The 13,165-nt window shown below is 46.0% G+C and overlaps 1 protein-coding gene across 1 annotated transcript in view; it reads right to left on the reverse strand.

Moving 5' to 3' along the window:
* The window catches only part of GALNT12 (polypeptide N-acetylgalactosaminyltransferase 12), a gene marked incomplete at its 5' end in the record, with an annotated part of 38,679 nt that overhangs the window by 19,070 nt on the left and 6,444 nt on the right, over window positions 1-13,165 (reverse strand). The window contains 2 exons of the mRNA XM_082842391.1: window positions 624-813; window positions 5,414-5,583. Of these exons, the coding sequence (XP_082698517.1) occupies window positions 624-813; window positions 5,414-5,583 (360 nt within the window). The remainder of the gene's footprint in view (window positions 1-623; window positions 814-5,413; window positions 5,584-13,165) is intronic.

Below are 13,165 nucleotides of genomic sequence, written 5' to 3' on the forward strand. Positions count from 1 at the left end.
CAGAAGGGGAAATATCCTTGAAGACACAGCCATATTTATACTTTCATGACTCTATAAAAAATATATTAAAACAATATTTTATGACTATATTGGTAAAAAGACAAACAATCCAGGCTAGATTCATTATTATATATTCATTATTATGATGTTCATTTTCCATTCTGATTTTAAAAGAAATTAACAAAAAATGTTTTTGGGGGGGTCCCTTAAAGTTTCATGGGTGGGCCGTAGGTATTGTAGGTACTGCATGTAATAAATAAGTCAGCCCAGCTTGAAGGAAATACACCAAAATGTATACCCTCCAGGAGTGCAATTCTGTGTGACTGACCATATTTTTTTCTTGGTTGATCATACTAAGTTTTCTACAATAAACGTGTATAATAAGCAGTAATAAAAGCAAACACTCATCTAGGACCTCCCACATGCTGGCATGTTCTAAGCACTGTCCGTGTATTAAGTCATTTAACGGCCTCCACAGCCCCAGGAGGTAGGGACTGTTACCACGCTGTTACCAGGGACAGAGGCTTTGCCCAAGGGGCATCTGAGCCCAGCACCCCTGCCTCTCATGCCAGTTTGGTCAGGGCCCCCGCCTCCCCCCCGCCCCCCACCGACGGTCCACACACCTCTGCAGCAGCGGCTCCAGCCACCCTTCGTGGCACTCGCAGTGGCAGTCCAGGAAGGTCAGCACGTCGCCCTTGGCCGCGGAAGCCCCCAGCAGCCGTGCCCGCACCAGGCCCTCCCTCTTGTTGGCGCGGATCAGGCGGACCTTGGGCAGCCTGGCCAGCTCGGAGGCCAGGCGTTCCTTCAGGTGCTCTGGGGAGGCAAGCGGGACACCGAGGGTCACCGCCACACATCCCCAGCCGCGTCCTTGAAGGGCCTCCCTGTCCCCAAAAGAAGACTAAGTAGACACGAGCCTCCTTTGCTCTGCACCAGGGACGTGCTCACCGCACCCGGAACCAAGGCTGGAAGCCCCTGAAGGCCAGGGAGGCTGAGGTGGAGGATTCCAGAACCACCAAATGCTCCCGTTCAAAACACACGCACATTGAACTGTACTCCTGAAATGAGTGAATGTGTCATGTGGATGTATCTCAATAAAGCTATTACCTCCCAAAATTACCTTGACTTGTAAACATTTAAATAAAAAGCACAAGAACCATCCAACCACGATTTTTCCAAAAACTTGTGTTAATATAAACTTTGTTCATTTATGTTAATTATGCAACACATCATAAAATTTTAATTTATATGGAATTATATTAACATAAATTTTATTTATAATACAATTACGTTAACACAAATTTTCTCAGAAGTACGTTTCAGTTGACACAGTAATAATAGTAACAATGGCAGCCAACATGAGAAAGCCTACTGTGCTAATTACAGTCCAAGTGATTCATAGAACTCACATGAGTCTCATAACAACCCTATGAGGTAAGTACTACTACTGTCCCCATTTTATGAATGAGAACATTGATGGCAGAGAGGCTAAGTGACGTGCCGAGGTCGCAGACAAGTGAGCTGAGGAGTCGTGATGTGAACCCAGGGACTCTGGCTCGAGTCTGCAGGCTTAACGCTGCCTCCAGAGCTTTCTTCCACAGCTGCCCATCCTTGTTAAACAAATCCAAAACTTGTCAGGAGGACATGCTTATCCCATTTTGTAAGAGAGGAAATGAGTCCTTAAGAGTTGAAAGGATGTGCCCACAGCTAGAACTGGCCCCAGGACTCCCAACTCCACACACAGGCTTTGGGACTAGAGGTCCCGATTCATGCCTCTCGATGGGTAGGTGGAGGCAGGTGAGAACCAGTCAGGTAAAATAAAAATGAGAGAATCTCCCCACATCAACATGGGCTTCATCTCAAAGTCCCCCTCAATCATCAGTGACGGGAAAACTTTGTATAATGTTCTCAGTTGCTTTGTTGTCTGTGAAATGTTTCCCTAAGTACTCTTGATACTCAAACAAGAAACAAAAAACATTCATTGGTTGATTTTTTTTCAACCCTAAATATAACTGCATATAAGCTAATGGCAGGAATAAGGGAGGTGACTTCCCAAGCAAAGCTGCCCAGGGAACACACAGGAAAACTGTGGTGCAGCCACCCAGCACTCAGGATGGGTTTGGTCTGCATCAATTTTCTGTCTGCCTGAACTGTCTTCCCCAATCCTGGAAGGCGCTGACATCCCTCATCAGCTCAGACTGACCCTGCAGGAAGGGTGGGAGGAGGGGGCAGGGCAGGACTTCTTACCTCCAATACACGCTGAGAGGGGCATCCTGCTGACTTTACAAATTACCACGATGGGGAGGGGAAGTCCTGTCCCCCCACAGTCTTGGCCTTACATTTATGGGAGCACTGAGCTGTACTGGGCTGTATTCCTGTCTGCTGAGCAGCTGCTTGATCCCATAAAGAGAAAATAATCTGATATTTGCTTCTGAATGAATACACTTCTGAAACGTTTTTGGCACACTGCCGTTTTTTAAATAGTTCATAAAAGCAGAAGTTATCGCTGAACAAGTGCCAGCAATGGGCCAGACCCTGACGTAGCAAGCTGCCACCTTCATCTCATTTAATCCTCAACAATGACCCTGAAAGGTAAGAACTACTATTATGCCATTTTACAGGGCTGGAAGGCAAGGTTGAAACTGGTTAAGCTCCTTGCTCAAGGCTATACGGCTGCAAAGTGCTGGAGCTGGGATTCTAGGCTATGCGGTGTGACCCAGAACCAGTGTCTACACAGACATATTTAAAACAACCCTGGGAGGAAAGGAAATGGAGATGCACGTCTACTATAAGCTGGCTGCTACGTGAGGTTCTGTCCTACACATGATCTCATTTATTCCTCACCACAAGTCTCTGGTATTAGTGTAGATAAACCCATTTATAGATTAGAAACTAAGGCTCAGAAGACAAGTGACTTGCCCAAGGTGCCATGACGGGTTATGGTAAAGCTCGCCTAAGACCCCTGACCACAGAATTCAGCACCTTGTAGGCTACACTAGGCCTCAACCCCCAGTCTGGCTTGCCTGCCGCCATGGGGAATGCCAGCTGTCCCCTAAGACTCACTCTCCCCATGCTTTTCAGCTGAGCACATGGACACCCTCCATAGAGACGATGTTCCTAGCCTCCCTCACAGGTAGGTGTGGCCAGGTGACACTGTTCTACTCAGTGGGACTGAGGGCAACTTCCAGGTGTAGCTCCCAGTCCCCTTGAAACCCTCCTGCTGACGGGAGTGAACAGGAGGTGAAGACCCAGCCTGGGCTATGCAGACAGAGGCAGTGCACCATCCTCGAGAAGAAGGAGACTTAGGGCAGGAGGAGCTGGGCCCTAATAGCGCGGAGGGGCCACACCTGCCCTAGACTATTACCCCAGATTTGTGATGTGAGCGAGAAATCTATTTTTATCTCATGTAAATCACTGTTATTTTGAGTCTCTGTGAGAACAGCCCGGCACACCCACCAATTAGGACCTATACACCAGGCTCTGAAGTCAGACAGACCAGCCTCAGAGCCTGAAGCAGCAGATGCCCAATAAGCAGTGGCTCTACCCTGATGGGTGGTCCGGGGTGGTGATTTGGTTTGAAACGGGCTCTAGCAACCAAGTCCACAGCTCTCCCTCTTGCAGGGCCGTGACATTTCCCCTCACTTCAGCTTAGCTGCCCTCACGTCAGCTAGTGGCCAAAGATGTGCTGGCTGACTACTGCTCCATGGACAGGGCTAACCCCAGCCAGGCAAGGCCATGGCAGTCCCTACGCCCCTCCCCCTTCCATCCGTGTCCACCCCCAACGTCAGCCTTGCTCCACAGGGCAGCACAGTTGAGTCCCCAAGACCTAGCGACGTTCCAGCTCTCCCGATAGCCCTCAGGCGGCTCCCAACAGGCTCCTATTTAAGCTAAACCCCTTAGATTGGCCTCCGAGGCCCCACCTGATCTGGCCCCACCCACCCTGCAACCTCATCCCCCAGGTCACCCTCCACCACCCGGAGAATGGCTGCTGTTCCAGCTTCTGCACCTGCTGCTTCCAGCCCGGCCCCTCTCCCCAGACCTTCACTGCGCTGCCTCTCTAGCTTCTGGCTTAAAGCCTACCTCCTCAAAGAGGCCTCCCTGACCTCCACCCGCTAGAGTAGGCCTGGTGCCCAAGCCCCACTCGCTCTCCTGTTCCCAGTATTCTTTCAGAGCACTTCCTACTCGTGCTGTAGTATAGTATCACGTTCCATTATGGTATGCTATGTTATACTGTGTTGTACTATGTGATGCATATATTATGTTATGTTCTTTATATGTTTATTGACCATCTCCACCCACCTCTCTAGAATGTGACTTTTATGAGAGCAGGGATTTGTCTTGTTTCCCACGGAATCCCCAGCGCCTAGTACACATTCAGAAAACGTTCACTGAATCATAAAGGGCCAGCCTTGGACTGCATGTGAATTGCTGGATCCCAGGTCACTGGTTAGGTCTGTAGGAACAACAACCACCCTTTCAATGGAATGCCTCTCCCTGGCTTCAGTTCTTCTGTCTAGGCTGCCCCTTTTTGATCTCATCCCAAACTCAACATGTTCAAGGCCAAATGCCCCCTTTCCCCTGCCAGACCTGCCCCTCCTGCCCTAAATGGCTTTTCTAGCTCTGGGACCGCATCACCCTTCACCAGGAGACCCAAGCCGGAAGCCCGAGGGTCCGCCTCACACCTCAGCCAGTTTCTGGGCCTGTGGATGCCACCTCCCGGGTACCCCTCCTTCCACCCGCCTGCCCTTGCCCTGCCCTCCCCTCCCACCCGACTCCAAGCCTCCATCTCCCACCTGGGCCACCTCCACAGCCCCCTGGCCTCCCTGCAGAGCTCCCTAGTACCCCATTCTCCACACTCCAGCCTAGAGGGATTCCCCAAAGAGCAAAACTGGTCTCCTGCTTGAAATTCTGCCTTGGCTCTCCCTGCCCTCAGGACAAAGCCCCAACTCCTCAGCCTCGGGTCGAAGGCCTGAGCCCTCTCCCCCCACCCACCCCCATTCATCTCTTGCTACTCACTGCAGCAGCCAGCCCTCCATCCTTCCTGAACTACTTGCAGATCCTACACAGTCCACACAGCACTGCACCTCTAAGCCTTTCCATATTCTGTGCCCTCCACTTGAAACGCCTCCCTCCACCTTTGCTGTCTGCAAACCCAGCCTTCAGGATTAAGGTCAACCATCCCCTCCTGAGCACCCAGGTGGGGTGAGTCCCGTAGCACCGTGTGGTAGAGCCCTCTGCCATCACATCTGCCTCCCCCTACCTGGCTCTGAACTCCCTGAGGGGAGAGGCCAGCCACACAGGGGTGCAGGAAGCCTGTCCTTCCAGGCCTGTTCTATATGTCCCACGTCACACTCTCGCTTCCCAGGCACAGCCACAGAAGGGCAGGCTCTTCCAAGAGCCCACGTCAGGGGCTCACCTCGATCGCTGTAGTCATCTACAAGGATAACTTCTTCTAGCAGGGTGTCTGGGGATGTCTCGAGGACACTGTAAACTGTCCGAAGGAGAGTTGACCAGGCTTCATTATAAAATGTTATGATGACAGATGTCGTGGGCAATTGATCATAATTGTATTTCTTCTCTTTGCACCTGCGAACACAACACAACTTCAGGAATCAAGACCCCACTGTTGACTGTATGTACCAGGCCCAGGCTGGTGCTGGGGATGGAGTGATGAAAGGGACGCAGGTCACGGTCCTGGGGCCTCCCCCTGGGGAATGGCAAATAGCTGCTGGGATGTTCCAGAGTCCCCCGTGTTCCATTAGGAGACCCAGCAGATTCTTTAAAAAGGTTTTAAATACTTAACGACCTTGAACTGCAGATGCTGTTTTTAAGCTTTAAAGCAATTTTCAGATTTGTGCAACATGCAAACTCAGCAGAATCAGAAGGGAGGGGGACTGTCACTTTTCCCCGCCCAACAGCTCTCCCATCTGTCCACGCCTTTCCAATCCCGCTGAGGCCTTTGCTCAGACTGCGCCCTTTCCTCCCTTTCCTGCTTGGCACACTCCCTGTCCTCTTTCAAGAACAACTCACCCCGCCTTCTCTGGAAAAGTCTGGGGACACCTGTGTGGGGCAGGTGCTCGCCCCTCCTTGCTCCTACAGCACCTTGCCCACGTCTCCGTTTCAGCAGGTGTCACTCTCCGTGCTCCAGAACTCACCACCACTTGAGTCTCCACCTACCTTCTCCCAGCACCTTTCCTACTCTGCATCCCAGCAGGGGCTATGCTTTCAAAGGTGATGCACTGAATGCATAAACTGGAACCATGGCTAGGATGTGTGAACATTCCAGGAAGGGCTCTGTAGAGAACACTGACTACCCCCTAGCCCCCATACCACTGCCACCACCCACCCTCCCGTTCCATTCTGAGGCAGTCTCGTGGTGAGGAGGGCACTGAGCCCACCCATGTCTCTGGGGTTAGGCCTTGGCTGGCAGTGATAAGAACCATTTAGCTCCCTCTTTCTTTGGTAGGGTTTTCTGTTACTTTGCACAGAAGGTTCCAGGTTGACACAGAATTCTCTCCTCAGAGTAATGGATGACAAACTCCCAGTGTCATCCCAGGGAGGAGGCAGTGCCTGGAAATCAGGACATGGCTGACAGCAAGATAGGGGAGGAACAGAAACCCACAAGGGACACCAGAAGGACCAGGGTTTGAAGGCTGGCCTGGCTAAAGGCCAGACCAAGGGATGGGGTGGAAATTCGAGAAGAAGATAAATGTTGAGGCCTGGCCAGCCTCCGGGGGCAGAAAGGGAAGGTCTTACAGATAAGCTAAGTGCAAGATCAAAGAGATGGAGAACCAAGCAGGGTGAGGGGTGAAACCAACATCTATTGACTATCTACCACGTGCCAGGCACTGTAGCAGTGGGACCTGTATCAGTCAGTCACCGATCATTTCCTCATCGCCTACTATGTGCCAGGCACATAGGCAAAGCCCCTGCTTCCCAGAGCTTACAATCAGGGGGACAATAATCAAATAAGTAAACATATCAATAATTTCAGAAAGTTAGGGTGCTATGAAGAAAAGGAGGGGGATGAAAGAGAGAGCAACTACAGAGGGGAGTAGGAAAGGGGAATGGAGGCAACCACAGAACAGGTAATCAGGGAGAGCCCCTCCAGGAGGTGACATTTAGGATGAGGCCTGAATAATGAGGGACCCAGTCTCACAAAAAGCAGAGGTAAAGCCTTTTGTGTACACAACTTATTTCTTTTTTTCTCCTTTTATTTTATTATGAAAATTTTCAAACATGCAAAAAGTAGAGAGAACAGTATAAGAAAGTCCTGTGAACCTTTCACCTAACTTCAGCAGTCCTTAACGCATGGTCTTGATTCATCTTTGTCTTCACCCACTACCCCCATCCCAGACTAATTTTAAGCAAAACCCAGCATACCACAGCATCCATAAATATTTCAATATATATATCTAAGGGATAAAGATTCTTTTCATAATGAATACAATATCATTGTAACACTTTAAAAGTTAGCAATTCCTTAGTGCTATCACATCTCCAGTCTACAAGCTTTCATCAAAATTAATGGTGTGTCTTCCAATGGTTGGAAGACACACCATTCTCTTATGAACCAATAAGAAAGACAAATGCTACCAATCATAACTGCAGAATGCTCTGATTTTAAGAGACATCCTAATTTCAGAAATGTTTAAATATTTTTTTAAAGTGGCTTAGAGCAGCGGTACCCAACCTTTTTGGCACCAGGGACCGGTTTCGTGGAAGACAATTCTTCCACGGATGGGGGGTGGGGGGTGGAGATGGTTCAGGCGGTAATGCAAGCAATGGGGAGCAGCAGATGAAGCACCACTCGCTCCCCTGCCGCTCACCTCCTGCTGTGCGGCCCGGTTCCTAACAGGCCCGGGGTTTGGGGACCCCTGCCTTAGAGGGAATTCCCTGGTGGTCCAGTGGTTAGGACTCTGCACTTTCACTGCCGAGGGCCCAGGTTCAATCTCTGGTCAGGGAACTAAGATCCCACAAGCTGCACCACGTGGCCAAAAAAAAAAGAAAGAAAAAATGCCTTAGAATTGATGAAATGTAGCACTTTATTTCACTCTCAAAACCTCTTCCTATGTTAGCATTCACTGTTCCTATTTTAAAGACAAGGCTGAGAGGCGGGGTAGCCTGGACAGTTCTCAGAGTGCCTGCAAGTGTGTATGTACTTGGCTGAACTCCTTGTGTCCCTGTGCGATCTTGTCACAGGGTTCTGGCTCGTGCCTTTGACCCTGCGGGAGGCTCAGGTGGGCCATCAGAATCTAAACAAAGATCCCTACATCCCCTCTCCTCAACCAGCCCTCCCTCCTACCAAGAAACAGGAAATTTCTCCTCTCATCCCTCTCAGGGTCTTCTAAGTAGCTCCAGGTCCCTTTTCCTAAGCGCCAGCACAGTTTCTGTAGAGGGCTCTGAGGCTACCCAGGCAGCAGCCCAGGCTCTGCCATCACTGGGGTAGCCTTGCCACATGAATAGGCTTATCTGAGAGTCTCTGAGAGGGGCTGGCTCTTCTCAGCCCCCTTTACATTCTCATGCCTGCTTCATCTGTAGGCTGGAGGCATGACCACGCTGGTGCCCTGAAGCGATAAGGCATTCCCACCAGCCTTAGCCAGCGGGACCTGAATTCTTGGACACGCTGGTCTTCTGAATCACGGAAGTGGTTACTTAGCACTGTGCTCCACAGTGGGGAGTCCAGCCCATACTCAAGGGGAGGAGAATTAGGCTCCTTCTTTTAAAGGGAAGACTATCAAAGAATTTGTAGGTATATTTTAAAACCACCACACATGAAAAGAATGCAGCAGGAATAACAGTATGTGGCTTCTAAGACCAGGTCATAAGACACCGAAGGTTCCTCTTTGTTCCCTCCCATGGACCATCCAATCTGGGGAAAGCCAGCCACTGTGTAGTGAGGACACTCAAGTGTCCCATGAAGAGATCTATGTGGAGAGGAACTGAGGTTTCTGACAACCAGGACAGCCCAGACAGACTTTCCAGCATATGATGGGCCATCCTAAAAGCAGATCCTCCAGCCTCAACAGCCCCAATCAAACCTTGAGATGACAAAAAACCCAGGTAGCATTTTGACTACAATCTCATGAGAGACTCCCAAGCCAGACCACTCAGATAACGCACTCACAAATCCTTGACCCACAGAAATTATGTGAAATAATAAACGTTTATTGCTGTTTTCAGTCAGTAAGTTTTATGGTCACACATGCCCTGAAATAAATCGCAAGGAAACTATCAGACAGGCCTGAATTGACATTTTATAAACCAACAGGCCTGTACTCTTTTAAAAAACGTGACTGTCCTAAAAGACAATGAGAGTCTGAGGAACCATTTCAGACTAAAGGAGACTAAAGAGGCAGGACAACTAAATGTCCTACTTGATTCTCAATTAGATACTGGGTAAGGAAGAAAAAAGTTGCTCTAAAAGTTGGGACAGTTGGAAACATCTGATATTGTATAAATTTCCTGAATTTGATAACTACCTTCATGGTATCATGAGAGAATGTCCTTGTTTTTAGAAAATACACACAGAAGTAACAAAGGATAAAAGATTATCATCTCTGTAACTTATTCTCAAATGCGTATAATATTATAGGATACATATAGAAAGAGAAAAATTAAGCAAATGTGGCAAAATAATGAGTGGGTCTAGGTGAAGGATATAGAGGATTTTGGCTATTCTAGCAAATTTTCTCTAGGTTTGAATTTTTCAAAATTAAAAGTTTAATACAAAAAGAAAAGAAAATTTTTAATGTTGCAAAGGGTGTACCCAAACACCAAGCCAATTCTGACCTACACGTATCTCAATCTTAGTGGCCCTGTCCAAGGCCCTCTCCTTTCTCACTCATTCCCACTTCTACCAAAACAGCTGCCCTCTGAGGATGTGGAGGAAAAAGAACACTTGTACACTGTTGGTGGGAATGTAAGTTGGTGCAGACTGTGGAAAACAGTACGGACATTCCTTGAAAAACTAAATATAGAACTACCGTATGACCCAGGAATTCCACTCCTGGGTATATGTCTGAAAAAAACCAAAAACACTAATTTGAAGATACATGCACCCCAAATATTCACAACACCATTATTTACAATTGCCAAGATATGGAAGCAACCTAAGTGTCCATCAACAGACGAATGGATAAGAAGCTGTGGCAGAGGGCTTCCCCGGTGGCGCAGTGGTTGAGAGTCTGCCTGCCGATGCAGGGGACACGGATTCGTGCCCCAGTCCGGGAAGATCCCACATGCTGCGGAGCGGCTGGGCCCATGAGCCATGGCCGCTGAGCCTGCGTGTCCAGAGCCTGTGCTCTGCAACGGGAGAGGCCACAACAGTGCGAGGCCCGCGTGCCGCAAAAAAAAAAAAAAAAAAAAGATGTGGCAGATATATACAATGGAATACTACTCAGCCATAAAAAAGAACAAAATTTTGCTATTTGCAGCAATGTGGATGGACTTGGAGGGCATTATGCTAAGTGAAATAAAATAAGTCAGACAGAGAAAGACAAATACTATATGACATCACTTATATGTGGAGTCTAAAAAAATACAACAAACTAGTGAATATAACAAAAAAGAAGCAGACTCACAGATACAGAGAACAAACCAGTGATTATCAGTGGTGGGGGGGGTGCAAATTATTGGACGTAAGATAGGCTCAAGGATGTATTGTACAATATGGGAAATATAGCTAACATTTTGTAATCAATCTAAATGTAAAGTAACCTTTAAAATTTGTATAAAAATCTGAAAATTTTTTAAATTTTAAAAATAAAATAGAACAAAATAAAATTAAAAGAATAAAAAGTCAGAGACAAAAATTTTTTTAATTAAAAAAATGTTGATGAAAACAAAAACAAACAGTTGCCTTCCTCCAAATATATGTTAGAGCAAAAAGAAAACACACACATATATGTATAAGAATATTAATAATTATGTCTGGATTTAATATTCTCTGAGTACTAGACAGGGTGCATATAGAAAAGCCACCACAGCCCACTAGAAGCATTAGAAAGAACTGCTTATACTACATGAAAAAAAAATGTGTTTTTGTGAAACTAAAATTAAGATTTTTTTATCTTTAAAAACAAGGTAAAGCTAAAATTTAGTTTCACATATGCACCAGTCCAAAGAGAAATGAGTAGAAATAAGGACAATGAGGTTTTCAAACATGAAATTTATTCAATTTAAACGAACTGTCCTTTAGTTTGAAATCACATCCTTACTGTTTTGGATTAAAATTTATTTCTTCTCATGATGGGAGTAAATAGGAGAACAAGACAAGCTCTGTTTGACCAAATAGAGTTGGGACTATATGTCAGCCCCTCCTCAGTGTTTTTGTTTATGTGTTTTCACTGCTGTGCAAAATCCAGAAGTTCAAGGGCACTGTTCTCAAATGTCCAGGTGGGCTATTTGTGTGCTCTGAGATTACAAGACACCAATTTAGCAATATACACTCAGAGCTTTCTTTTTTTATTATTATTAAACATTTTTTATTTTTGGCCACGCTGCGCTGCATATGGGATCTTAGTTCCCCAACCAGGGCCCTCAGCAGTGAGAGCTTGGAGCTCTAACCACTGGCCCCCCAGGGAATTCCCTACACTCAGAGCTTTAAAATGTTCCTCTTCTCATTCATCTCATATCAATACACCTAAGAATTTCTCACCCAAGTGAATAATCAGAGATACCCTGAAGGAGGCTTGTCGTAAAAATTTTTCTTTGTAACATTATTTATAATAGTGAAATTCCGTAAACAATTTAAATGTCGGAGGATAAACATTCATGGTTGCATGAAGAAATGCTATATGGCCATCCAAAGCCATGTTTTCAGAGAATATTTAGCAATAAAAAAAGGATGACCACTCTCTGACATTTAATCAGAAAAGCAGGGTACAGATCTATAAACAGCATCATGTCAGTTCTTCGAACAACAAAGTGTGTGTGCATGCACTCACACATAAACAGTAAACAATAGAAAGAAATATGCCAAGAATGTTAACAATGGTGATCTCTGAGCAGTGGGATTATCACTGATTCTTATTTAATTCTTTATATTTTTCTGCATTCTAAAATTGTTCTATAGGGCTCCCTTGGTGGCGCAGTGGTTAAGAATCCGCCTGCCAATGCAGGGGACACAGGTTCGATCCCTGGTCCGGGAAGATCCCACATGCCACGGAGCAACTAAGCCCGTGCCCCACAGCTACTGAGCCTGTGCTCTAGAGCCCGCGAGCCACAACTACTGAAGCCCATGCGCCTAGAGCCATGCTCTGCAACAAGAAAAGCCACTGCAATGGGAAGCCCATACACCACAACGAAGAGTAGCCCTGCTCGCCACAACTAGAGAAAGCCCACGTGCAGCAACAAAGACCCAACTCAGCCAAAAATAAATAAATTTATTTTAAAAAAATAGTTCTATAATGAACATGCATCATTTTTATAATCACAAGAAAGATTTTTAAAATGCTGAATCATATTTCTTTAGCTTGCCATAGCAAATGTCTTCACTGAGTAATATTTAACATTCTGCCCTCTCCTTTTTTTGTTGTTGGCGTAGTATATTTTCTCTTTTGTTCTTTAAAATATCGCTTTACAATAGCCAAGACATGGAAGCAACCTAAATGTCTATCGACAGATGAATGGATAAAGAAGATGTGGTACACACACACACACACACACACACACACATATATAATGGAATACTACAGGCACATAAAAAGGCGTAAGATAATGCCATTTGCAGCAACATGGGTGGACCTAGAGATTACCATACCAAGTGAAGTGAGTTAGAAAGAGAAAGACAAATACCATATAATATCATTTATATGTGGAATCTAAAATATGACACAAGTGAACTTATTTACAAAACAGAAACAGACTCAGAGACATAGATAAAAAACTTATGGTTACCAAAGGGAAAAACGGGTGAGGGAAGGATAAATTAGGAGTTTGGGATTAGCAGATATAAACTACTATAAATAAAATAGATAAACAACAAAGCCCTACTGTATAGCACAGGGAACTATATTCAATATCCTGTAATAAACCAAAATGGAAAAGCATACATATATATATATATAACTAAATCACTTTGATGTACAGTAGAAAGTAACACAGCATTGTAAATCAACTATACTTCAATTGAAAAAAAAAAAGAAGATAAAACATCCTTTAAAAG

The sequence above is a fragment of the Leucopleurus acutus genome (genome assembly GCF_964270905.1).
Source record: "Leucopleurus acutus genome assembly, chromosome: 7".
Classification (NCBI taxonomy): domain Eukaryota; kingdom Metazoa; phylum Chordata; class Mammalia; order Artiodactyla; family Delphinidae; genus Leucopleurus; species Leucopleurus acutus.